This window comes from Chanodichthys erythropterus, chromosome 7 (genome assembly GCF_024489055.1).
Source record: "Chanodichthys erythropterus isolate Z2021 chromosome 7, ASM2448905v1, whole genome shotgun sequence".
Classification (NCBI taxonomy): domain Eukaryota; kingdom Metazoa; phylum Chordata; class Actinopteri; order Cypriniformes; family Xenocyprididae; genus Chanodichthys; species Chanodichthys erythropterus.
The window spans coordinates 4093743-4121280 of record NC_090227.1 but is presented as its reverse complement, the minus strand read 5'-3'; the positions used below and the strand labels follow the sequence as shown (position 1 = coordinate 4121280).

The window sequence follows — 27538 nt, the reverse complement described above, 5'->3', positions numbered from 1 at the left end:
ATTGAGATATAAACTCACAATTTCGAGTTATTAAGACAATTCTGACTTTCTAAGATGCAATTATGTGTTTATATCATGCAATTCAAACTTTATAACTCGCAATTGTGAGTTTAGGCCTTTATCTTGAAATTGTGAGAAAAAACTTTATATATCGCAATTCTAACTATAACTCACAATTGCGAGTTTAAATCGAAATCATACTTCTGAGAAAAAAGTCAGAATTGTAAGATAAAAACTCGCAATAACCTTTTTATTTTTTTATTTAGTGGTGGAAATAAGCTTCCATATCAACAAAGCTGGTTTAGTTAAACGGTCGGAGTCATCTGTATGACAGATAAAATAATTGTATTTGTTGCATTCTCGTTTTCTGCAGTGTGTTAGCAAAAGTATCTATTTTGCTGCTCACTGTTTCTGCTACTGTTGTTAAAATAACCGTGTCATCTGCAGCTCTTTATGTCTTTAGCGAGAGAGAAACAACGTGGAAAAGGGCTTGGATGAAGCGCGTTTGGCTCTAGAATAGATCAAAATATTAGAAGATGTAGCACTGAAAGATCATTACCGTAAACGACCCTGAGCGATTGTGGTGCGAGCGATGCTCACTTTAATCTGTAGAAACTGTAAAATATTGGTCTGGAACCGCCATTTGAATACCACTGGTATACACTGTATTTATACACAATAGTTTTTTTATTATATATTCATATAGGCTAATTTTCATGTTGTAACATTGACCTATGACTATCAACAGTGTACCCTAAACTAGTCTTTTGTTGAATCTTTATGGAGACTCACGGCAGGTATTTCCTCATCCTGGTATGGGTCGTCCCTCGGGCCCCAGTGCCACTCCTGGTCCCAGTCTGAACCCTGAATTAACCACCCTGCCAAAGCCTCCTCCAGCTCCATTAGGGTCTCCCAGTCCTCCTGAGAGCCAAATGATGAATCCATGTTTCCGTGCCTCTCTCTTACTACAGCCGGCGGATCGATCAGTTCATCAATGACACTCCGCTGAGACGCGAGATCCTGATAATATTTTTGGTCTGTAAATAAGTATCCAAGATTCAGTCGCTCCTTCAAGGTATGCCCACGCTATCGCAGATGTTCATCAGGGTGTAACCTCTATCAGGGTGTGAGTGTTTGGCTCTTCTGACTAGCGCCACATGATTCAAGTGTGGCTCTCAAAAACACACTCACATGCAAGTGGCCTTTAGTAACCTTGGCAGACAGATACTTTATTATGCTGCTGTTTGTTCCAGTTTGCTGCTGGGAAAGCCTCTGTAAATGTGTTCGTCTTGATTCTTCTTGCTTTTTCGGGCTGTAAACGCTGTGACTAAAAGAAGGAACATCGAGTTACTTCCGCAAGCAATCATTAATTGTTACCTCAGTATGCAATGGCTACTAATATCTCCATTGCAAACTGGTTGTTGGCTTTCAGAGAATGTCCTTCTCGGAGTTTAGTCCATCAAAGACATGAATCGTCTTAGTCTTCAGAGTTTGTGCTTGTTTTATGCATTGTTGCTAGACTTCAGAGAAGAAAGATGGTCTTCTAAAGGTGTAAAAAAGGACCACGGCGACAAACAAAAAACTCTCTGTGCCAGTTCCTTGTCCTTTTTTTATCATTTATGCTTTCTAATGTACAATTCCCAACCTCTACTTACTCGCACCTTCTCATTTGTGCTGTCAGGAACCTAAAGATAACCGAGAACAAAGACTGACACATGATCTGCAGCAGTCATGACGCTAAGAATGGAATTCTGCTTGTGCGAGAGACAACTTTTATCTCAGTCCCAAAAGTATTTTCTCTTCAGAGGTTATGCATTAATAACCATACAGGCGAATGGACAGTTTCTCCTAATGAAGCAGCAGATACCCAATAACACTCCAGTGGAGATCCAGAGCAGCAGAAGCCTCAGCAGATACGTTGGTGCGCAACAGCTTTATCTGATTTATGTAGAGCTGGATGTATGTGAGGGTGTTTACTCCTGGCAATGAGTATGTAAAGTTGGTTACATATTAACTAAAAGAGTAAATAATGAGAGCCGCCGGTGGCTGGTACCAAGAGTGGGTGTGACAATGGCAATAATGTCATCAGGGGATCCCTTTGTTTTGGCAAGTTTGACAACGTCTAGTTTGCAAACTTTCGGGGTGTGACCTGTTATGGTAAGTCTTTCGCAACTCAAATGGTCTTTTATGTGCAAACCTTAAAGGGAAATCATTTGTCATCATTTACTCAGTATGAGTTTGTTTGATAAATGTTGGGAGTAAAAATGGAGTAAATGAGTGAGTTTTCATTTTTTGGTGAACTATCCCTTTAAAACACACTGAAGTTGTAAAGTTATATATTTGTAATCTATATTTATATTATAAAACGGTTAGTTCCTGTCCTTGATTCTGATTGGTCACTAGTGTTTTATTCATGATAAAACACGGCTATGAGCGCTTCACCCAACCCTTCTGTGTATCACTACACAACACTCTTAGCAACGTAAACTGTATGTTCTCAGTTGATATTGTTCTTTGAAGCTTACTGTATTATGTAGAAGAGTGTTGAGTGAGCGAGTTTATTACCTGCATTCAGATTTAGCATTTTCCTTCAGGTCAGTCCTATGTTCATAATAAAAAATCTGTTTAAATGTCCAATGTATTATCTTGTCCTTTTAACAGTTATGGGGTTTTCCCGTGACTGACAGCGCCAGTCAAAGCATTTGTCAGTTTGGTCTTGTTCGGTGTTCACAACAATTCAGTGTTTTCAATGTAAAAGTCTTCGCTACTGACTGACACACTCATAAAGACAGTATTTGTCGCCATCTAATGGAGTAATAATGTAACTTCTGTTGCTATTCACGGTCAAGGACTATTTTTTTGGGCGGAAGGAAGGCTTTTGGTGAAAGTTTAATTCATGGAAGTTGCATTGTTACATATTCTTGGCTTTAATATTTGTATTGTGTGGTAACGTTTTATAAAAGCAACAACCTAACAACGCCCTTCAGCTGTGACTTATTCACGATACAGCACAGAATCTCGTACCTTATTGCTTACATAAAGCCATATTTAATACCAGTACAGATGTTTTGTTAAAGGGATAGTTCACCCAAAAATTAACATTATCCCATAATTTAATCCCCCCTTGTACCATCCTATGTGTATATGGTATTCTTCTTCCAGTCAAACACAATCGGAGTAACATTAAAAAAATATCCTGGCTCCTCCAAGCTTTATAATGGGAGTGAATAGTACCCAATAATTTGAAGCCCCCAAAAAGCACATTTATCCTTCATAAAAGTAATCCATATGACTCCAGAAGGCCTCCTGAAGCGAAGAGATGTGTTTTTGTAAGGAAGATATCCATATTTATAACTTTAGAGACATTCGTCAATACGCCATGTGTCGGGTCAGAGTTCAACTCTTCAGCTGGAACTAGACGTCGCATAATGTTATACCAGTAGCAAGTGATTAAAGTTTATAAAGTTATAAATATGGATATTTTTCTTACAAAAAATTCACTTCAGAAGCCATATGGATTACTTTTATGATGGATGGATGTGCTTTTTTGGGCTTTAAAATCTAAGTTACTTTTCACTCCCATTATAAAGCTTGGAAGAGCCAGGATATTTTTCAGTATAACTCAGACTGTGTTTGGCTGACAGAAGAAATTCATATACACCTAGGATAGATTAACTATCTCTTTATGGTTTGAACTCTCCCAAAGGAAGTCAATTCAAGGTTGTTGAACTCTCATATGTTAAAACAATACATTGTACACTATACTATACAGTGAAATGTTTTCAACCTATATTCCAACTGTCCAAACCTGTTACATAAAAACTATACTGATTGAATTGAGTTGATTTCTCCAGAAAACATCTTTAAATCATTTAGATGACATGGGTGCAGTGCAAAATGTGTGATGAAAACAGCCATAAAAAGAAAAGGCCTTTGTGTGACACATTTGCTCTGGGATAATGTTACATAACCTCTTTCTTTTCACACTCCCTGTCTACGACTTTCCTAATTCTACCTCGAAAGAAGCGAGAACAAATGGGTCATGAAATTGCTGCCTTAAATAACTACTTCATACAACCTTTGCTTCTGTACAGTGTCAGGTGACGTTGGTCTGTAATAATCGGCTGTCTCTTATAAACCAAACACAACTTCAGTACAATAATGCTCTGGTGGTCAGTCGGGCTCAGAACTCATAAGACGGTTGAGATGTAATCACAGAGCTCTCAGGGCCATGGGAGATCATCACTGCCCATATGAACACACACAGACAATGCATCAAAAATGTACTACATATACTCTATAAACGCCACTGCGTGAGATCCTGCTGTTGAACTGCCCAGTATGCATCAAACAGCTCACATCCATGCAGATGCAGTGTAATCAACCAATCACATCATACCGCTGAGAACCTGAGCCAATCAAAGAGATGCAAAGTCTATTTATTGTGACTCTCGAACACTGCCGCCATGCAGGTTCTTGTGAAAAAGAATTGCACTTATTTGTATTGAATGTGCACTAAAAAATCTATTTTTAAAGTACTGTGCTTGCAGATAATATAATAATTAAACATTTTATTTTAAAGTGCATTTTAAATCATTATGGTTTAATAATCTTTTGTTGTGTTAACTAACATACTAAAGCACATGTAAAGTACTTAATTATAGTTTGATCTGTATTGTGTTATACAAACATACATACAAGTTTCAACAGAAATGACATCAAAGCATATTTTATTTTACCCTAGTTATTTCTGTAATAAGTACTAGCCCTTTTCAGAGTATGCTAAAGTGTACTTCTTTTTCACAAGAGAGTATTAATGCCGTGCACGCTGTGTTTTAGCATTCGGTTTAATAAAGTTAATTAAGGAAGATGCTATGATTACGTCATTAAAGGACCTCACGCATGCAAAAGCCATCGTTAGAATGACAGAAGCCTTCGAGATTTGTTTCAGTCCTCATACTGACGTTTGGGGAAGGATTTGTTGTGAGAGGAAACAGGAAGTGGAGTGTAAAATCATGCTTACTCTGAGAATGTGCTGTCTCTCATGCTGAAGAGAAAAAGTGAAGGAAAGTGAGAGAGAAGAGAGGAGCAGACAAAAGAACCACAGACAGAAAAAGAAAGCAAAAGATAAAGGATTGAAGGAAAAAGGAAGATATTGTGGAATGAAAAGTGATTGAAAGATTATGATAAAACTACGCTCTCTTGTGGCTAATGGTCTAAATAAAATCATTTGGTATTTGTATTGCTGGAATATGGAGCACCAGGAAGAAAAAAAGAAAAGTATATCGTGGCCGTGAATTAAGGATTCGTTCTCTTGTTTTGCCACAATTTTCAAATCCGTTCCCTCGTTTTAAGTAAACCGTGCGCATGATATAATAATTCATTCCCTCGATTTAGTAAATCGTGGCTACGTTGTACACTGTAAACCCAAATAAGTTAGGAAAACTCAAAAAAAGTGACGGAATCAGTTACATAAATTTAAGTTAAGAAATTAAGGCCCGGTTTCACAGACAGGGCTTAGACTAAGCCAGGATTAGACCTTAGTTCAATATCCAAGCATATTTTATGAGCGTACTCTAGAAAAAAAAAACATTACGGTGTGCATCTTGAGACAAAACAATGGCACTGACATATTTCAAGATATGTCAGGGCAAGTTGCTCAAAACAGCTCAAACATGCATTTTAGTCTAGGACTAGCTTAAGCCTTGTCTGTGAAACTGCAGATTTTTATTTTGTACTCATACATTTTAATTAAAAAAATTAAGTAAGCTAATCATACATTTAACTTAAAATTATCATGTAATCTCAACTTAAATATTTTTAGTAGTGGAAACTTTATACTTTATACTACCTATTTGGTATCACAATGCTTTGACATAAAACATTTAATATATATATGTTCTCAAATAAGCTCATGCTCCACTCATCACCATGATGGTGTTTGCCAGGTCCATGGTTTTCCCGCAAAATTGGGCTACTTTAATACTGTTGCCGCGGGTTGTTTTTCATGTCCGCGAGTTGAAGCAACCTCAAATAACATGATATTTAGTCCCTGCAATGCAAATTTTACCAAGAAAACCTCGCCAAAAATGTGGATGTTCTCTACTATGGACCTCCCTGAAATGTGATTGGTTTAGTTTCGGGCTAGTTTTGAGTAGCAATTGGGCGTGTTTTGTTGTAAAAACCTGGCAACCCTGATGGTAACCCTACAAAAAACCAACATAACAGAAACTCTTCTAAACTAAACAAAATTATCATTGCACCAAAAACATTACATAACACTTAATTTTAGAATTTACTCTCACTTTTGAGTGTCATGGCAAAGCATGCTCGGAAATGGAATTCCTAGCCCAGTTTCATTTAAATTTAAGTTTGTCTAAATTAAAAGAAACAAGTTCATAACACTCAAAACCGTGAAACAATTCAGATTACTTAAAATGTGTTATTTTTTTTTAATCAAAAGAAATGAAAGTTCTAAATACTCATAAAAGTTAATTTGATTGAACTAATTTGTTTAATTTGAGTTAGCTCTACTCAAACCAATTAATTATTTTGAATGTTAGGGTTTACAGTGTAGCCTTATGATTCGTTCCCTCGTTTTGATTTAGCTAAAACAAGGGAATGAATTATTACAACAAGGGATATCATGGGAATGAATCCTGAAGTATTCAATACTGTTTAAAAGTAATACCACAATAATATAGTTATTTTAAGCAAAAGTACCTCACAGTATCATGTAAATACTAAGGTATGTTACCATAAATGTATGACACAAAATTTGATACACAACAATGTTGACCCAAAACTTGCAGAGGCGGATGGTTGCAATCAGTCACGTTGACACATAGATGTAAAATATGAGGAAATTGATAACAAGATTGTGAGTCAGATAACATGCTGAATGTCAGAGGAAAGAGCAACAGATCTGTAAATCATTATTAAAACAACACAAGAATTCTCGTTTGATCACGTCAATGTTCACATCTGACACACGCAAAGTCAATTTGAAAGTAATTCTCTACTAAAACAAACCAAACAAAAACCCTATTGTAAAACAATAATTAAATAATAATAAAAAATTAAATGTAATCAAATTATCCTTGCCCAAGCAATGTCATGTTACTGTAACACAAAGAACATACTGTGACATTTAGGGTTGTTTATATTTCAAACTAGGTGGACACACAATCAATAGCAGGAATATAAACACAGACACACACACACACACACGCACGCACACACACACGCACAAGCACACGCACACACACACACACAATGAATAGGAAGTGTGACTTACGTTGTACCAGCTCTGGCTTTTCTGAAAGAGAAGAAGAAGAAAATTATTATATTACGGTGAGCAAAAGAGTAGCTATGCAGAGCATTATTTGCATTCGCCCCCTCACACCGAGTGTATATTTACAGACTGTGAGGGTTGGCCGAAGGCCTGTCATGTGGCAGCTGGTAAAGTCTGTTAGACTGACATTTCCCTTCACTGGATAATTACACATGTATACATCATTTGGCCTTTCCACAAATAGAGAGATACAAAGATAGATGGTTAAATGAGCAGTTTCAAAGGTGAAACGTCATGGGAATAAAACAAATGCACACCCTTATGAACCAAAATAGAAAATTAAAGAGACTTTTCAGAGTGTGTTTGTGTTCAGGGAGAGTGACATCACTACCGCTCTATTTATAACCCAACACAGTCTAGCTCAGACTAGATGATCCTGAATGTTGTTTCACTCAGGCCAAAAAATCAATTAAAGACCCTTAAATGTGTCTTTAGGTTTAGAGGTTAGTTTTAAGACAATCGATATGCTAATTTACAGCTTAAAGAGAAACATAAAAAGAAGATTAAAGGGATAGTTCACCCAAAAATGAAAATTTGATGTTTATCTGCTTACCCCCAGGGCATCCAATATGTAGGTGACTTTGTTTCTTCAGTAGAACACAAATGATGATTTTTAACTCCATCTGTTGCCGTCTGTCAGTCGTATAATGCATGTCAATGGGAACTCCATCTATAAGAGTCAAAGAACATGCACAGACAAATCCAAATTAAACCCTGCGGCTCGTGATGACACATTGATGTCCTAAGACACGAAACTATCGGTTTGTGCGAGAAACCAAACAGTATTTATATCATTTTTTACCTCTAAAACACCACTATGTCCAACTGCCCTGCAAATCCGATTAGTGAGGTCTGAATGCGCTCTGACAACGGAAGTGATCTCTCGCACTCATTGAAGCAGAGCACAAGACATCACTTCCGTCATCAGAACGATTTTTCTGACCTCACTATCCGGATGCGCAGGGCAGTTGGACATAGTGGTGTATTAGAGTTAAAAAATTATATGAATACTGTTCGGTGTGTCGTCACGAGCCGCAGGGTTTAATTTGGATTTGTCTGTGCATATTTTTTTGACTCTTATAGATAGTGTTCCCATTGACATGCATTATACGACTGACAGACCACAACAGTTGGAGTTAAAAATCATCATTTGTGTTCTACTGAAGAAACAAAGTCACCTTCATTTTGGTTGCCCTGGGGGTAAGCATATAAATATAAAATTTTTATTTTTGGGTGAACTATCCCTTTAAAATAAACTTTTAGCAAACATACTATACATATTTCAAATGTGCTTTCTCTTGGAAAATGGACGAAAAATATTAATGACTTGTTTAGAGGGAAATACAGATTGTTGTCTAATCAAATGCATTACTAAATATGGAAGCCCCATTCCATCTCAGAGTTAAAAAAGTAATTGCAACTTTATATTTATAAATTTATATCTCATACCTTTGACTTCATACCTTGTAATGTGACTTTTAATTGCAATGAAATGTATTCATAGTCGATTTATGTTTTCATAATTATGGCTTTATATTTTGCAATTTGACTTCTAAGTTGTAATTATGACTTTATATCTCACAATGTGACTATTTTTTCATAATTATGACTTTATATCTTGCAAACTGACTTCATTAGTTGTAATTATGGCATCGTGTCTTGCAGTCTGACTATTTTTTTCAGAATTATGACTTTATATCTTGCAAATTAACTTCATTAGTCGTAATTATGACTATATTTCTCACAATGTTGTAATTATGGCATCATGTCTCGCAAACTGACTATTTTTTCATGATTATGACTTTATATCTTGCAAATTAACTTTCATTAGTCATAATTATGACTTTATATCTCCCAATGTGACTTTATTTATTGTAATTATGACATTATGTCTCGACATGTGACTATATATGACTTTATATTTTGCAAAGTAACTTTATTGGTCATAATTATTATTTTACATCTCACATCATGTCATGCAATGTGACCATCTCTTGTAATTATGACATTGCATATCACAATGTCATTTTATTTCTCATAATTGACTATATTTTACAAAAGTGACTATTTCTCATAATTATGTCATATCTCCAAATGTGACTTTATGTCTTATAATTATTACATTGTATCTCGCAATGTGACCATTTATTGTAATTATGACTTTATACTGCATCTTGCAAAGTGACTCGCCAGGCTGTCAAAAAGGTCAAACCCTTTTGATATGTCCCACTCCAACTTCCTGTTTCAAAAGGATCAACACAGTACATAAATTTACATTCATCGAAAATATTTCATGGGGTCTTTAAGGGCATGATTAAAGGCCTAGGAAACAACTTAGGATGACATGGAGAAAAAAAAAAAATATATTGGTGCCAACAGAAAAGGTAGTGTGAGATTTATGTCTTTCCAAAAACAGTCTGCATTATGGAGATAAACTAGTTTCACAGATCTTCTGTAGTACAGACAACCATCTGAATGAAATGAAATGGGGAAATCACTTAAGCTGAAGACAAATTCTCAAGCTGTATTAGTTTGAAAAGGTACGACACATAATAGGCTCACTTGTTTTATAGTCTAGGTTAAAGTGAGCAGACAAAACGACAAAGAGTGTGTGTCAGCCGATAAGCCATTCAATTAGCCTACTGCTCCCAAAAGAAGGACACGGTGTGTGTGTGTGTGCTACTGTGTCCATGACCCTTTAAACCTATAGATAAACTCACACAGAGCTGCTAACACACACACTGCTCTATTCCATCAAGGCTCAGGGATTGTGGGCTAATCTGATCTATACTCAAGAGAGGTGTGAGACAGGTCTTTCGTGTGTACAGAAAGAGAGAGAGAGAGAGAGAGAGAGAAGTGAGAAAGGAAGAATAGTTCAAGGGTGCTAACACGGATGAACTAACACTTAAGGCAGTGTTAGTTCAGGGTCAAATGAAGAACAACATGAAATGCTTACTTTAATCAGGTTTAATCTGTCATACTGTAAAGCAATGAAAACAGAATGAAAAAGAAAAACAAGCATTTGGAGAAACTGGAAGCTCATTTTATGCATTCGGCACATGACGTTATCCATAACTTACAATGTATGTGTGTTCCCTAAGAATCAAACCCATGAGCTTGGTGTTGCTAGTGTCCGTCAGACGCCTACCTAACAACATTTTAAAGTATCATAAGAACACTGCTGACATGAAGGCTGCTGCAAAATGGAACTAAAATTATGCTTCTAAGATATGTAAAAAATATTAAGCCTAATTACAAGGCTTTATTACAAAAAAATGAAATAAAATGAAATAAAATAAGAATCCAAAATAAAGGATGGAGTAGAGAGAAATGTCTATTACACACACACACACACACACACACACACACACACACACACACACACACACACACACACACACACACACACACACACACACACACACACACACACACACACACACACACACACACACATATCTATAAATGTACTATTACCAAATATAATTTAAATTAATTAATAAAAAAAAGTTAAATGCATACTTTACATAAGTTTGCAGTTGTTATGTAGATGATAGATAGATAGATAGATAGATAGATAGATGAAAGATAGATAGATAGATAGATAGATAGATAGATGATAGATAGATAGATAGATAGAGAAAGAAAGACAGAAAGAGAGAAAGAAAGAAAGAAAGAAAGAAAGAAAGAAAGAAAGAAAGAAAGAAAGAAAGAAAGAAAGAAAGAAAGAAAGAAAGAAAGAAAAAGAAAACAAGCAAGCAAGCTTTATGGTCTGTTTTACAAGGGATTGATTAATAATTAAAAGATATACCTTTTACTACATTATCGATCATAAAACATCCGGGAATTCCTGGGTCGGGAATTCCCTCAATCTACATAAATAAATCATTAAGGTGACTCATGGGTCAAATACAGTACAGTTGATTATTCAATGATTTCATCACACAACACTCTGATGTGATCAATGAAAAGTCATAGAGATTAAAACTGCTGAAAGTTTGCATGTCAATTTTTTTTTTACCCCAAAATTAAAGGGTTAGTTCACCAAAAAAAAAAAAAAAAAAAAAAAAAATCAGTCAAAAAATATTAATTACTCAACTGACTTTGCTGCCTGTGGTTCAGAAAGCTCTTGGATTTCATCTAAAATATCTATAATACAATAGGGTTTGAAACGACATGAAGGTGAGTAATACATGACAGAAATTTCATTTTTGGGTGAACTAACCCTTTAATGAATGCACCAAGAATTATATCAGTGTAAAAAAAATCACCTAAAATCTATTTAATATACACAAAGGTGGTTGTCTCATGGTGGTGGCCATGATGAGATCACACAGTGTTTTACTTAATCTTCACAATATGGCAACCATGCGCACATGCTTTCTCTGGGCTGAAAAAAATGCACTGATGATCTGAAAACACAGGCAAACATGTATGTCGGAGTTTAGCGATCGCCATTGCGATTTTTTACTCAAATGATCGTGTAATACAGCCAGCCTGTGTTCCTTCACAAGACTGCTTGTGAAGTTTTGCGAAAAATCTATATGATCAAATCAGCCTGGTCTCATTGTTAATACGTAGGTATTAATATGTAACATTTACAGGTACAAAACTGACACTGAAACGTACGATACGGACGTATTGACAACATTTAAACGTAAATACATACAATGTAATTGACAGAAATGTGTTGGAAAATTACAATTTTAATAACAATATAGTATTAAAAAGATTTTGATCTGCTAATCACACTCCTACCTCTAAACTTACCCATAACCATTTCTTAAAATCATGTTATAAAGAAATACATAATGTCAAAAGCAGTACTGAAAGTAGTTCAAATGATGATGTGTTGCAGTCACAGTCCTCTCTGGTGGGATATACTAGTTTTGTATGAGGTACAGAGCAGAATTTAAGTTATTAATCTCTGAAAATAGAGCTGTGTCCGAAACCGCTCACTCGTTCACTCATTCACTATTCCCTATATAGTGTATGGCATTTGAGTGCACTATATCTGCATGGAGTGAACGAAATGAAGTGAGTGAATTCGGACACTGACGTATACACTGTGCGTCGGAGAGCTGGAGCTGTCGCAGAAACGGCTCGACGCGATAAAACAATTTTATCCTACATGTTACTTACATTATAAAATAATGTTAATAACAATAACAATCATAATGACTTTATTTTGTAATCATACATGCCTCCGTGCCAGCTTTGTAGTTTAATTGATTGTATAATTGGTTTGTCATGCTTAATATGGGTTCATAATCATTAAATACTATAAAATACTGTAAACAAAAAATAAACACATTAACAAGTGTACATTATTTCATGCATTTATTCTTTTTAATAAAGTTTTTTTAGTTTGTTATAAACTCTCACGCTCACAGATGAGGTGGTGTTTGAGCGCCCTCAGGCGACCGTTATGATTTGAATACGCTACTGATGATTAACGACAGTCCTCTCCGCATTGGATTTTGGGAAATAGTGCTTCAGCGAGTGTACATCGAATGTACACTCGAAATCAGAGAGAATTGTGGGTAAAAAGTAGTGAATGAATGTAGGGAATTAAGTCACTCACTTAGAATTCGGACACCACTACAAAATGGCCGACACCCGATATAGTGGACTATATAGTGGATAGGGAGCGGTTTCGGACACAGCTTAGGATCAAATTACTGCACATTACTCATTACTCAAATGCAGATCAACTGAAACACAGCATAATCTTTGGGTGTTTGATATCACTGCTAAAACGTGTCGTAAAGCTGTCGATAGATCAATATTGTACGTTTCAGTGTCTATGGAAACGCAAGTAAATGTACATGTGGTAGAACCACACTTTACGTAAAAAACGAGTACTCATGAGATCACGGTGAATAAATTCATACATGAATCTCGTATATAAAACATTTGAGAATGTGGTTGTGGAATAAATACACTTATGCAACCTCTGTGCTACAATACAAAGGTTTTTTTTGTTGTTTTATAAGAAAAACGCTAACATAATCTGGAATTATTGGAATTAATTTTAGGAAGTTTTATTGTTTTTTGTGGAAAGATTCTTAAAGGGGACCTATAATGCCCCTTTTCACAAGATGTAATGGTGTCCCCAGAATGTGTCTGTGAAGTTTCAGCTCAAAATACACCACAGATCATTTATTATAACTTGTCAAATTTGCCCCTATTTGGGTGTGAGCAAAAACACGCCATTTTTGTGTGTGTCCCTTTAAATGCAAATGAGCTGCTGCTCCCGCCCCCTTTCCAGAAGAGGGCGGAGCTTTAACAGATCAACAACAACAAAGCTGGAGAATCTCACGCAGCCAAAATGAGGATTGTCAGTAACAGTGTTCAGCCTTACATTGTTCAAACCGGAGTCGACACTGATGGAGAGACTCAGGAAGAAGTTACAACTTTTAGAATGAAACTGGACGTTTCCCAACGGTTAGTGGATAAATTTATGTAGTTGCTGTGGAGTTAAGTTGATTCATTCAAATCATCAACTAGCATGTACTGTCACGTTAATCTCTTGTGCAAATCCAGCATTGAACATTTGTAATGTTTTTTGAGCAGCTGCTATAGCGAGGAAACAGAAATGGTGGACTCCTGCAGCTCATTTAAGGTGGTATCTATGCTAATAGGGCAAATCGTTGCCAATTATGGGATCTGGAACCGCACGTTTGGAGAGACCGTTTATGTTTTATGGCAGTGGTCTCAAACTCAATTCCTGGAGGGCCACAGCCCTGCACAGTTTTGCTCCAACCCTACTTAAACACACTTGATCCAGCTAATCAAGGTCTTTAGGATTACTAGAAACTTCCGAGCAGGTGTGAATTTGAGCTGGTTGGAGCTAAACTCTGCAGGTCCCTCCAGGAACTGAGTTTGAGACCACTGTTTTATGGGGATTATAAAAAAAAAGGAGTGGGTGGATTTTTACCATTATAGGCTGGTTGTTTACACACACTTTTGCATTTTGCATTATAGGTCCCCTTTAAGGGTTTACTAATTTTCATAATGTAGAAAATGTATTAATGTACATGATAAATATAATAAACTAGATGAGGTAAAATAAACCATGCGTATGATTCTTGATTTTTTGCTTATGTTCAGTTGCAATAATTCTAATGAAATCTAAAAAGAAATGGTAACACTTCATTTTAGGGGGACGTGGTTACACATCTTACATGTACTTCCTCCAGAAATAACAGTAAATGATGCATAATTAACTAATCTTAAACCACACAATAACCCTAAATAAGTACACGTACTTTAATTAAAATTACTCTGTACTTATTTGTGTAATTACACTGTAACAACGTCACCTTAAAATAAAGTGAAACCAAAGAAATTTCTCAAATGAGAACAATTAAATATTAATAACAATAAACAATCATGTAACCATTATTGTGCAGGCCAAAGTCAAATTCTTCATCTCTTTAACATTCTCTTTATCAAACTCTTATGCAGAATAAATGATTCATAGGTGACAAATACAGCTGCTAACAGGAAAGCGGATGGAGAGAAAGGAATCTGTGTATTTGTTTAAACAAACACTTGGACACACACTTGCATTCACACAAACAGGCAGAGTCAGACAAGACAAATCAATAACAGCGAAACAGATCACTGGAGGAGGTATGCAGACACAGCGGGTGTAAATTAGGGCGAGAGACTGAGTGAATACAGAACAGAAGAGAGAAATGCTTACTTTGGAAAGTCGCTTGTGAGACTAGCATGCATCGAGGAGAAAAACAGAAATCAGAAAACGGAACACAAATCAGAACAACCACAAACAGTGAGAAGAACATGATAGTCAAGTTTAGATCAAAGACATTTTATATGACATCAGCAAAAGTATTGGACTCTAGAAAGAAAAAAAACAGCAGAGTGAGTGACAAAATGAAAGAAAACAGGAAGAACAAGCGACTGTAACAGCTGAAATGAGACAGAATGATGACGTGAGCTAATCTGCATTTTTTTTTTTTTTTTTACAAATCATTTCACATTACGGCAGAATTTCCTCCATTCACACTATCCACACGTCCATTCATGCATTCCCACATGTGAATGTGATTTTTGAGATGTCTGGCATAGAAAGCTGCATAAACAAATCATATATTGTTTAGCTCAATTTATTAGCGTTTCTTAAAAATATTAACATATATCTCCAGGTCATGAAGTCATTTGTTATATGTGTCTCCATCAAAGAGGTTTGTAATATAAATCTGTCCATAAGCATTCACGGCAGACAAACAGAACTGTTTTTGAATGACTGAAAACACATGGTGTAATTATATCTACCAGCAGGGGCTAACCGGACAATGCCTGTCTAACGTAGTCACATTTTTTGATCGATTTTACTATTTTTATATATATATATATATATATAATTTTTTTTTTTTTTTTTTTTAAAGACATTAATATTATACAGCAAGGATGCATTAAAATCAATCAAGATTTTCAAAACAATATAAAACAGCACAACTGTTTTCAACATTGATAATAATAATACAACTTTCTTGAGCAGCAAGTCAGCATATTAGAATGATTTCTGAAGAATCATGTGACTGAAGACTGGAGTAATGATGTGAAATTCAGCTTTGATCACAGGAATAAATTACATTTTAATAGCTCAAATTATTATTTTAAAAAGTAATAATATTTCACAATATTTTTTAATGACCAAATACATGCAGCCTTGGTGAACATACAAGACTTCTTTCAAAAGAAATGACAAAAAATAAATACCAGCATTTTCCTGCCATTTTCTATAATAAATGGCACTGTTTCCTTTCATTCTCAAAAAAAAAAAAAAAAAAAAAAAAAAAAAAATATATATATATATATATATATATATATATTTAAAAAAGGCATACATAAACAGAACAGTGAAGGAAATTCTAGGTCTAATTTTAGTTAGTAAATAATCATTTTTTTAATTATGTGCAAATAATATTAGCATTAATTTGTGTTAAAATATGCATACATGTACTTTTATTCGTATGCCTAATATGTCAAAAACGTGAAGTGTTTCTTGTCTCGTCACACTCAGTTAGGAATTACATGAGTCATGTAGCCTAAATGCATATTTTCAATTCAAAATGGCCATAATTGAGAAAAATTCAAGTAGTTTGCATCACTGGATGTTACTGTCAGTCTTTTAATATTTTTATCGCAAAAGAGCTGACATGTATTAAATGTCCCTCTATTTACATCTTACCTCACTATCTAGTTCTGTGAACAGAAAACCCCGCCTACTTTAATTTTATTGGCTATCTCAATCATTTTGTCATTGACGAGTGCTGTTAGACCGCCGACGCCGACCAGTCACCAGACTAAAAATGTAACTTTTACCCCTTTTTGTCACCCTAACAAAACACAATTTCATTGAACATAATTTCAATGTGAAAATAAATATTTAAAACAATTTACAGACCTGCATGGCACAGATTACTTACAAAAACACTTTATTGTAAAATGATGAAAAAAGTATGGGTTAAAAGCAGCGTGCCTGTATCAATGGCCAAAGAATGCTGAGTAAGAGACAATCTCAATACTTCCAAATCAGAGTCTATGGGTTGGACACATGCTATGATTGGACAACACGAGATAGGACCCTGGATCTCAGACGAGGCTGTTCCACATATTTAGAAGTGCATCGTATCCACTACACAGCAGGTTTTTGCCAGTAGAGGTGATGTTGTAGAATGACTGGGGTTGGTGGAGAACCAAAGAGGAGATCAACAGGTGGGGCTGAATGAGAAGGACATACCTTGGAGTTCTTGCCCCCGCTGCGTGTGGACTGACCGGAGAAGGTGCGTGTGACCAGCTGCTCAGGGGTGGAGGGGGACTTGGATGTGTCGGACTGTTCTGAGCCTTTCTCCACCATGTTGTCTGTCTCGACGTTCTGCAGAGTCGGAGAGCGACAACGCTTCCGCAGAACCGGAGAGCAAGCAGGGGAACTCCGGTTAGAGTTACTGGCAGTGCTGGAGAGAGACAGAAGAAGACAATGAACTCTTTTCACAGACACATTTACACAGTTATTAACATTTATAAAATAAAATACATTTATGAAATAAAATAAAAACATTTATAACACTGTACTTTGTGTGAAATTGGCATTAAATTACAGAAAACTAGTTAAAATCGGCATTAAACAGAAGTTGCGATAGCCTGTGTGAAGTACATCAGCGTGAAATGGCTTCTCAAACAAGAAAAAAATGTAGGGCGGGACTACATTTCCATGGGGAATTGATTGGATGGTTGTGGTTTGCTATTGGTGGATCTCATGTGAGTGACAGGTTGTCCAGCCAGAGAAGAGATGTGTCAGGGTTCTGTCATATCGGTCTGGTTTATTGGTGTTTGGTGACAGAGCCCTGACACTCCTACTGTCTCGTCATTGTGAGCGTGCGATTCCGAGTTCGCTCGGGCCGTACGTTCTGCCGTTTTGTGAGTGGAGCGTGGTGTTTGGAACCTGACACTTTGGTCTGGTTTGGTTTCGGTTCTGTGTCGGGCATTCATGCTCCACGTGTTTGTTGTTGAGCGCACGGGATGAGCATTCGCTCAATCTGGTGTGCTCTGTTCTCATTGTGTGCGCGTGCGTTTTCGACTTCTCTCTGGCCGTACGCTCTTCTGACCGCATGTGTTGTTGTGTTCTGTGTAGCACATGGCTGTGTTTTCTTTGTCATGTTTGTTTCTATGTGCCATGTGCTCTCCTGTCTATTATCTAACCCCACTCTTCTGATTATCTGATCATTGGTTCATTTGCCCCACTTGTCCTTCCTCGTTACCTGCTTTGTTTGCTCTCCCTTTTTATTCTCCTTGTGTTTTCAGTCCAGGGCCAGATCGTTGTCGTAAGTGCATCATGTTTACCTGCTCCCTGTTGTTTCCTGCCTTGTCCTGCCTTGCCTTGCCTAGTCCAGCCAGTCATGTTTTCCCCCACAGGGTAGTTTTTGTTTGTTTTGTTTTATTTTTTGATTAATAAAAAGCCCATATCTGCATTGTTGAGTCCTCGCCTCATCCCTTCACCCATCCCTGACAAGATGTTGCTGCAAGAGGGAGGAGAAGTTATTTTGATTACGAGGCACATGAATAAAAAAAAAAATAATGATGTGCACGGATAAATCATGTATAATAAATACTGCAATATTTCATAATAAATAAAGAATTGTCAATTTTGACTTCATTATTTCAATTTCGTGACTTTAACGCTGCTGTGTGAGTGTTTCTACTACAATGACTGGAGAGTGATGGCAAATTTGATATTCTCTCTTCTGACCACCGGTATCAGTCTGTAGTTTTTTTTTTTTTCTTCTTTTGGAAAGCAATGGAAACACTATCATGGATTTTTTTTTTCTTTTGCTATTTGAGCAAATGGGTATGGAAGCTTTTTTCCACCACTAAATAAAAAATAAAAAAGGTAATTCAGACTTTTTAATTTCACAATTCTGACTTATTTTTTTCAGAATTGCAAGATATAAACTCGAAATTGCGAGAAATAAAGACAGAATTGCGAGATATAAACTTGCAATTCTGACTTTTTTTTTTAATCACAATTTTTAAGAACTAGTATATATACTAGTTTATACCTAGCAATTGTGACTTCTTTTATCAGAATTGTGAGATATAAACTCGCAATTGCGAGTCCAATTCTGAGGAAAGTCAGAAATGCGTGATATAAAGTCGCAAAACGTTGTCATAAAGTCCGAATTGCAAATTGTGTGTTTACATCATGCAATTCTGAGAAAAAAGTCAGAATTGTGAGATCAAAAGTTGCAATTGCCTGTTTTTTATTCAGTGGTGGAAACAAGCTTCCATAAATGGGAGCACAAAAAATTATATCCGTTTTAGTTTCTGTTCACCATTATAGAAATTTACCCAACTATGATGAACCAACTATGAGAACCCTAAGAAATGAGAAAAGGAGCAAATATCAACAGCAAATAACAAGAACTTAAAGTTCTAGAAAGATACTGTTGTCACTTCATGTCTGGGAAACACGCATTTGGTCAATTAGGTCAATCATTCTTTTAGGTTTTTGGAGCTTCCAAACATCATTAAAGCTACCAATGAAAACCACATAAACATTTTATAACTCAGTCTGGCATGTCATGTGCCACACAGTCATTGGCTTACTTACATTTACATTTACATTTAGTCATTTAGCAGACGCTTTTATCCAAAGCGACTTACAAATGAGAGTAGTAGAATCAATTAAATCAACATGAGAACAACAGTGTATAAGTGCTGAGTGAAGTCACAGTTATGTCAGTAAAGTGCTCATAGCGAATTTTTTTTTTTTTTTTTTTTTTTCTTTTAAATAAATAAATACACAGATAGGAGAAGAATATTAGTCAAGGTAAGTGCTACTACTACTGGGTCAAGTGCTGACGAAAAAGATACGTCTTTAGCATTTTTTTGAAAATGGCTAGAGACTCGGCTGCTCGGATAGAGCGTGGTAGGTCATTCCACCAGCCAGGAACAGTCCCGGAGAAGGTCCGTGAGAGTGATTTTGTGCCCCTATGTGATGGCACCACAAGGCGCCGTTCACTTGCAGAACGCAGGTTTCTGGAGGGCGCGTAAGTCTGAAGTAGTGAGTTAAGGTATAGCGGTGCAGAGCCAGCTGTCGTTCTGTAAGCAAACATCAGAGCCTTGAATTGGATGCGAGCAGCTACTGGCAGCCAGTGCAGACTGATGAAGAGAGGAGTGACGTGCACTCTCTTCGGTTCGTTGAAGACCAGTCTTGCTGCAGCATTTTGGATCAGTTGTAGAGGCTTGATAGTGCATGCTGGAAGGCCAGCCAAGAGAGCATTACAGTAGTCCAGTCTGGATAGAACAAGAGCTTGGACAAGAATTTGTGTGGAATGTTCAGATAGGAAGGGTCTAATCTTCCTGATGTTGTACAAGGCAAATCTGCAGGACCGGGTCGTTGCTGCAACATGATCTGTGAAGGTTAGACCAGCATCCATCACCACTCCAAGGTTTCTGGCTGTCCTGGAAGGAGTGATGGTTGAAGAATTTGTGAAAAATAAGCAGGATCACTGTAAAAATTATAAGGGCATTTCTCAACAAATAAAAATTATGTTCAATGCGCTGTGCAAGTGTGTTAAAGTAATCTTTACTGATCAGCAGGTTCAATATGGTTAGGGGGTTAGGGGTCGGCGTAGGGGAAGGCTTTAGGCATAGGGACAAGTCCCAATAAGGCAGCATCCATTTATGATTTTAATCAATATAACCATATACACTGAATATGATTTACTGCATACTGTTTTATAATGTACTACAATACACTGATGTGCCACTAGTATGGGTATGCCACTGTTTGCACAAAGTATAGCATTGAACTGTTAGCACTTTGTGCAAAGAAAATACTGCTTATTTTAGTATCATTGATTTACTATTATAGCTTTGTTAATATTTTTAATTATATTTTATTTTCATATTTTCATTTTATTAAAAATCTAGATAGATTACTTGTCAAAATTTAAATTTTTTAATGTTTTTGAAAGAAGTTTCTTCTGCTCACCAAGGCTGCATTTATTTAATTAAAAATACAGTAAAAACAGCAATATTACAGTAATTATTATTATAACTGTGTTCTATTTTAATAAATTTAAAAATGTAATTTATTCCTGTGATCAAAGCTACATTTTCAGCATCATTTCTCCAGTCTTTAGTGTCATATGTTCCTTCAGAAATCTTTCTAATATGCTTTAGTTTTATTTATTTTAGTACTTCAATTTGAACTAAATGAAATGTTGCCTTGGCAAATAACTGAAATAAAATAAGTTTGAAAAAAAAAAAAAAAAAAAAAAAAAACTAAACTTCTCAAATGGGACCAAAATAGCCTACTTCAAACACCAATAAACTAAAAATCCCCCACAAGCACCACTGACCAACATAAGTCCACTTTAAAAACACCACAGCCTTAAACAAGTTTCACCACAGACAGACTGATGTCACTATAGATGCACACTTATTAAATTAACGCACAAACACAATTCCACATGCATACACTCGTTCAGACTTTTATCTAAATACATAACCAAACTTGCTGACTTGTCTCTGTGGATGCTCAACTCTCTCTCCAGCTTCGAACGGCAGCAACCTGGTCACATTATAGGGTGTTATGCAACATCTTACATCACTGCTAGCCAATCACAATTGTAAAACGAGGTCACTACACTATTCTACAGTTTCAGCGAGGCCTTTAGAGTGAGTGCGGTGTGTGTGTGTGAGGACTGAGACAGTGATTAGCAGAGATAGCCGCCCGCTGCTGCCTGTCAGGTGCACTTCTAAAGATGCATGCTAATCATAGCGTCAGTCTAGCAATCTAGTGTAACACAGCAAATCACTGCTTTCATTGATTTTTCATGCCAGGAACCACCAAAAAGGGATAATCAATCTCCAAACTACACCACAAACTTTTTAAAATTAAAATATGAGAACAAAGTTCTTGTTTTTTTTTTCTTTCCTTGTCAAATTATTATATTTGCAAGACTTAAAGGTGATAAAGAGGATCTTTTCGTCGACTGAGAAACCAAAGACTGTTAGTGAGTTTTTTAAATGAGCGCATGCGTAAGAACAACCCCCCTCCATCACAGCTCATTTAGAGGGAACGCCTCCCAAAACTCGTGCACGGGTATTGGAACACGAGTGTTTACCACCGGCATTCGCTGTGTCGTGTTAGTGGACTCATTATGTCGGACTCACCGCAGGTAACTCATAATCTGCAGTTGTTACTCCTGACAAAAACATTGCATGCGGCGCCTGTGGAGTGTGGAAAGTTACTGGAGCGCGCAGCCGCGCTCGTCTCGCACAAGGAACGTCACGGCAGTGATTGACAAGCCAGAGGGCCGATCGTTTACGCGATGATCGCGTAAATGATTGGCTGATGTTTTTAAGGCCCTACCTCGTGCACAGATGATGTATATTAATATTATTCCTTTCAGTGCACCTAATAAATAGTCTTTTATCAGTTAGTAAAGACACTTTCAAGTAATATTGCAAAAATGTATAAAACAAAACATCCTCTTTAGCACCTTTAAAAGGTTAGTTCGCCGAAAAATGAAAGTTCGGTCATAATTTACTCACCATCATGTCGTTACAAACCCATAAGACTTTTGTTCATCTTTGGAACCCAAATGAAGATATTTTAATGAAATCTGAGAAATTTCTGTTCCTCCATAGACAGCTACGCAACTAACACTTTGATGCTTCAAAAAGTTTATAAGGATATTGTAAAACAAATCCTCATTTTTAGTCCAAGTTTTCTGAAGAAACTCGATCACTTTATATGATGAACAGATTAAATTTAGACTTTTATTCACATATAAACATTCATTTATGGTAAACAGAAGCTCATGCATGCTTGTCTGACGTGCGAGAACCAATGAGGTTCATTCTCGTGTGTTACGCAGCATGTTTGAGCGTCTGCAAGAACCAATGAGGTTTGTTCTTGCACGTCAAGCAAGTACGGTTGAGCTTCTGTTTATGTTCGCTTATCCACCGTACTTGTTTGATGTATGAGTACAAGCCTCGTTGGGAAAAAAATTGAAAACGCCGTCTTGGCATTATAGTGTGGACGGGGCAATCCGTATAATTTCTGAAGCGATGATGTCATCACCCCACGTGTCGACCCTAGTCAGACGCACTAACACACAAAACAGCACCAACAACAACAATAGCAGACTCTACATGCTTGCGTTCGTGCTGCAGAAGCTATTGAACCAAAATAAAGTGTTATTTCTAAACTAAAGTCTGTATTCAGCACGCAAGGTTTATGCGCATGCTCCAAGCCTTCTTCGCTGCTTTACGTGCATTTCTGAGGCAGAATTACAGCGCCACATAATGGTCTGGCATGTATACTACATCGTTTTGAGTCTTTTCAGTGGTTTCGTGTGGATGCAGATATTTTTTGCGATGAGGAAAAAAAAAGATTGGTTTAGGGTAAGCTCCGGCTTCGTATGGACATAGCCTCATGCTAAGCTATAAAAATGAGGACATCCCTGAACAAACACATCAGTGTGCGGTATACAAACAGAAAATAGATTTTTGCTTTCTTGGGAGAACGGCATAAAGAGCAGCCTAATAGCTACACACTTGTGAAAATAACTATTACAGATAAAATAATTCTAATGAAATAAAAGGCTACTTAAGTGTACTTAAAGAGACTTTCATGACTATGTTTCTTAACACACTTAAGTACCCTTTTAAAATGAGTGCATTTCATAATAATGTCAAATTAGAAGTTTTAATTTTACATTGTACATTTTAAATCATGTTTTAATTATCTTTTTCAGGTTTTATTGACCAAGTGAGACATTTGGTCCCTCAATGATGGCAAAACTATACAAATACACGCAGGTCTACTTTGCTATCTGAAAAGGGACATTGCATAGACTTGTTTTCTTGCATCTTATTTTTCACCAATCAGATCAGTTCATAGTGGTTCGTTCCATCCCACATTCAAAGCTATGTGTGAAGGAGGACGCATTTCTGTCTGTGTGAGACGCAGTCAAGCGGAGAGGGCAGACCATCCTAAATAATGGGAATGACGCGCACGCACATTCACTCACAGCACCAGCTCTTTTCCTTCACTGTAGCCTGCCACGAGTGAATATGTTTCCATAGAAACAGTCAGCGCAGGACTGGCCAAGTTTGGAAGTGGTTGGACTCCACGGGGAAGGAGAGGGATGAGGAGGGAGAGATGGCAGAATGTTAGATAACAAACGCAGGCGTGCAGCACGGAAATGTGCTTTGATGGTGTTCTCAAAGATGTCTGAACCGAAAAAATTCTGCGTCCACTGAAAACATCCATACTCAATTAGATTCACAGGTGCATAACATTGCAATATGTGATTTGCGTGTCTGTGCGAGCATGACGTGACAGTTCTGCTGTGTTAATGTTGCTATGGCAACAGGGGTGTTTTTCAATATTCAGAGTATGGTGCTAAATATAACAGCTCAAATTATCGGCTCTCCTCACATGACTTAACACTCTCCAACAAAAACATTTAATTCATTCATTCATTTACAAATGGTAATATCTTTGTTACTAAAGAACAAATTCAGAGTATTGGGACACCATACGCATCACGTCACTTTCACTTTCACTATATATTTCAATCATGACAACTCTGGGAACAGAATTAAACAGCATTTTATTGATAAGAATGGACTGTACATAGGCTTTGTCTTGGTGGACTAGATCTATTATGCTGCTGCTGCTGGCATGAGTGAAGGCTACTGCCAAAACATGCTTATAAACACAGTGAATAGGATACGAGTTGCTGCAAGGAAAGTATGAAGAATTTAGCAGATCCAGGTAGAGCTGATGAAGGTGAGGGGCTAGGAAAAAAGTTGAGCTTCAGGATGGGAACAAATAGGTTATTTTGATAGAAAAAAAAGATCGATTGGCCAAAGCAGTCGGATTTTTCATGCTTGTTCAGTGAACCATAAACAATGAAAAGTTTATGGAACAGTCCTTAAAGGGATAGTTTACCCAAAAATAAAAAAAAAAATCTGTCATCATTTACGCACCCTCAAGTTGTTCTAAACCTGTAAGAGTTTCTTTGTTCTGTTGAACACAAAAGAAGATATTTTGAAGAATGTGGGTAACCAAACAATTTCTGGTCCACATTGACTTCCATAATATTTTGTTTTCGTACTATGGAGGTCAATGTGGACCAGCAGCTGTTTTGGTTTTATATTATATATTTTTATTTTGTATGGCCTCGATAACAGCTTGCGTTCTTGGTGGGATTGTTCTTATGTACTTTTCCCACAGTCTCTGTTGTTATTGATTTCCAAATAGTTTCTAGTTGTTCCCAAAGACTTGCTTTTTTGCAATCTATCTTTGAATCCATTACATCCCAACAATAATTGTATTTTAGCATTAGAAGCACTACTGTGACTAAAGAGCTTACACATATTGGTGTGGATTAACCAATACAGGAACATGAAAAATTATTTTGGTAATCACCAACACTGTTGGTTTAAGGCAGCTGTGGCTCAAACCTTACATTGGGTGGTGTTCTAATATTTTGTTGTTGTTTATAAATTGCAACTACTTTTGATCTTTTACTATTCACATTTTTTTTTTTTTGCAGAATAAAAATATTTTCGAGCTGTATTTAACTAGAAACATAAAATGTTCATTACAAAAAATACTTTCATTTTCCAGATTTTTCATAAATTTCAATGACTTCTTCAGTCTTGGAAATCCCAACTTACCCCTGTATGATATTTTGCTGGAAATTATGACTGTTTTTGTAAGGTACCATTTACAAGTTAACAAAAAATAAAGAAAATAATTAATGAAATTCCACAAAAACATACTCTATAGGGGCCAAACAGGCACTCCTGAAAATGAATAATCTCAGAGTCACTATATTGCCAAAGGACCCCAAAATATCTACAGCCCTTCTCTGAACTGTCACTGATCCAAAGAAGAATGGCCCTGTCCAGTTTGCCATGGGAAGGATTCTGGGCTGTTCCGGAAGGCTGCTTTTTTTTTTTTTTTTTTTTGCAGTACTGGCTGAGCGTGAATAATGACCAACTGCCAGGACTTACACACAAAAACGTATACACACACACACACACACACACACACACAGGTTTGTTTTGCTATCTTAGTGAGGACATTCCATAGGCGTAATAGTTTTTATGCAAACTGTATATTCCCCCTCCCTAAACCTAATCCTACCCATCACAGAAAAAATTCTGCACTTTTACATTTTTAATAAAACATTGTTTAGTATGTTTTTAAAGCTATTTTAAATATGAGGACTAATGAAATGTCCTCATATTTCATGTTTACGTCGTAATACCAGTGTAATACCTATACACACTCGTGTCCTCATAAATCACAAAAACACGCACACCCTCCCACCCACACCCACACCCAGCTTTCAAAAAGTCTGCTGCGAGAAGAAACCTCTCAAGTTACACTTTACACAAAATCATTTTCTTAAAGGTGCCCTAGAATCAAAAATTGAATTTTTCTTGGCATAGTTGAATAACAAGAGTTCAGTACATGGAAAGACATACATTGAGTTTCAAACCCCATTGCTTCCTCCTTCTTATATAAATCTCATTTGTTTAAAAGACTTCCGGAAAACACGCAGATCTCAACATAACACCGACTGTTAAGTAACAGTCAGGATCATTAATATGTACGCCCCAATATTTGCATATGCCAGCCCATGTTCAAGGCATTAGACAAGGAAAGGTAGTATTAAAGTCTGGATCTGTGCACAGACAAGGTAAGCCAGCAAGAACAACAGCGAAAAATGGCAGATGGAGCAATAATAACTGACATAATCCATGATTACATGATATTTTTAGTGATATTTGTGAATTGTCTTTCTAAATGTTTCATTAGCATGTTGCTAATGTACTGTTAAATGTGTTTAAATTTAACATCGTTTCTTACTGTATTCACGGAGACAAGAGCTGTCGCTATTTTCATTTTTAAACACTTGCAGTCTGTATAATTCATAAACACAACTTCATTCTTTATAAATCTCTCCAACAGTGTAGCATTAGCCGTTAGCCACAGAGCACAGCCTCAAACTCATTCAGAATCAAATGAAAATATCAAAATAAATACTTTACTCACATAATTCGAAGCATGCATACAGCATGCATGACGAACATCTTGTAAAGATCCATTTGAGGGTTATATTAGCTGTGTGAACTTTGTAAATGCACTGTAATATAGTCGAGAGCTCGTGTGGCGGGGAGCACGTGATTTAAAGGGGCGGCGCTGCCAAAATCAGTGTATAGTTAATGATGCCCCAAAATAGGCAGTTAAAAAAAATAATTAAAAAAAATCTATGGGGTATTTTGAGCTGAAACTTCACAGACACATTCAGGGGACACCTTAGACTTATATTACATATTGTGAAAAAGCATTCTTGGGCACCTTTAACCCATTAGCAAATAGTTTTTTTCCCCCTTGTTATAAGCAGAAGTTTCAAAAAAGTTTAAAACAAGAAATAAACAATATTTTTTTTTTTTTGTCAATAGGGTACAAATATTTGAAACATATTCTTTATTATTATTATTTTTTTAATGTAAATGCATCTTGTTTTAATGTTTTAACTGGAAAACAAGTCAACGTGTGTGATTGTGAGTGATGTGCGATCTTATACAGTACCCTCAAAAACGCTAGCTCAG

The 27538-nt window shown here is 36.4% G+C and overlaps 1 protein-coding gene across 6 annotated transcripts in view; it reads right to left on the bottom strand.

Annotated features, from left to right (window-relative positions):
* gramd1bb (GRAM domain containing 1Bb) overlaps window positions 1-27538 on the bottom strand; it is a 123398-nt gene that overhangs the window by 21523 nt on the left and 74337 nt on the right. For 3 of the 6 annotated variants that reach the window (XM_067389634.1, XM_067389632.1, XM_067389637.1), the window contains 3 exons: window positions 17130-17343; window positions 7298-7318; window positions 5024-5047 (listed from right to left, as the gene is read on the bottom strand). In XM_067389634.1, the coding sequence (XP_067245735.1) occupies window positions 5024-5047; window positions 7298-7318; window positions 17130-17343 (259 nt within the window). Of the gene's footprint in view, window positions 1-5023; window positions 5048-7297; window positions 7319-17129; window positions 17344-18147; window positions 18406-27538 lie in introns of all 6 variants that reach the window. The other 3 variants (XM_067389635.1, XM_067389636.1, XM_067389633.1) reach the window with 2 other exon arrangements.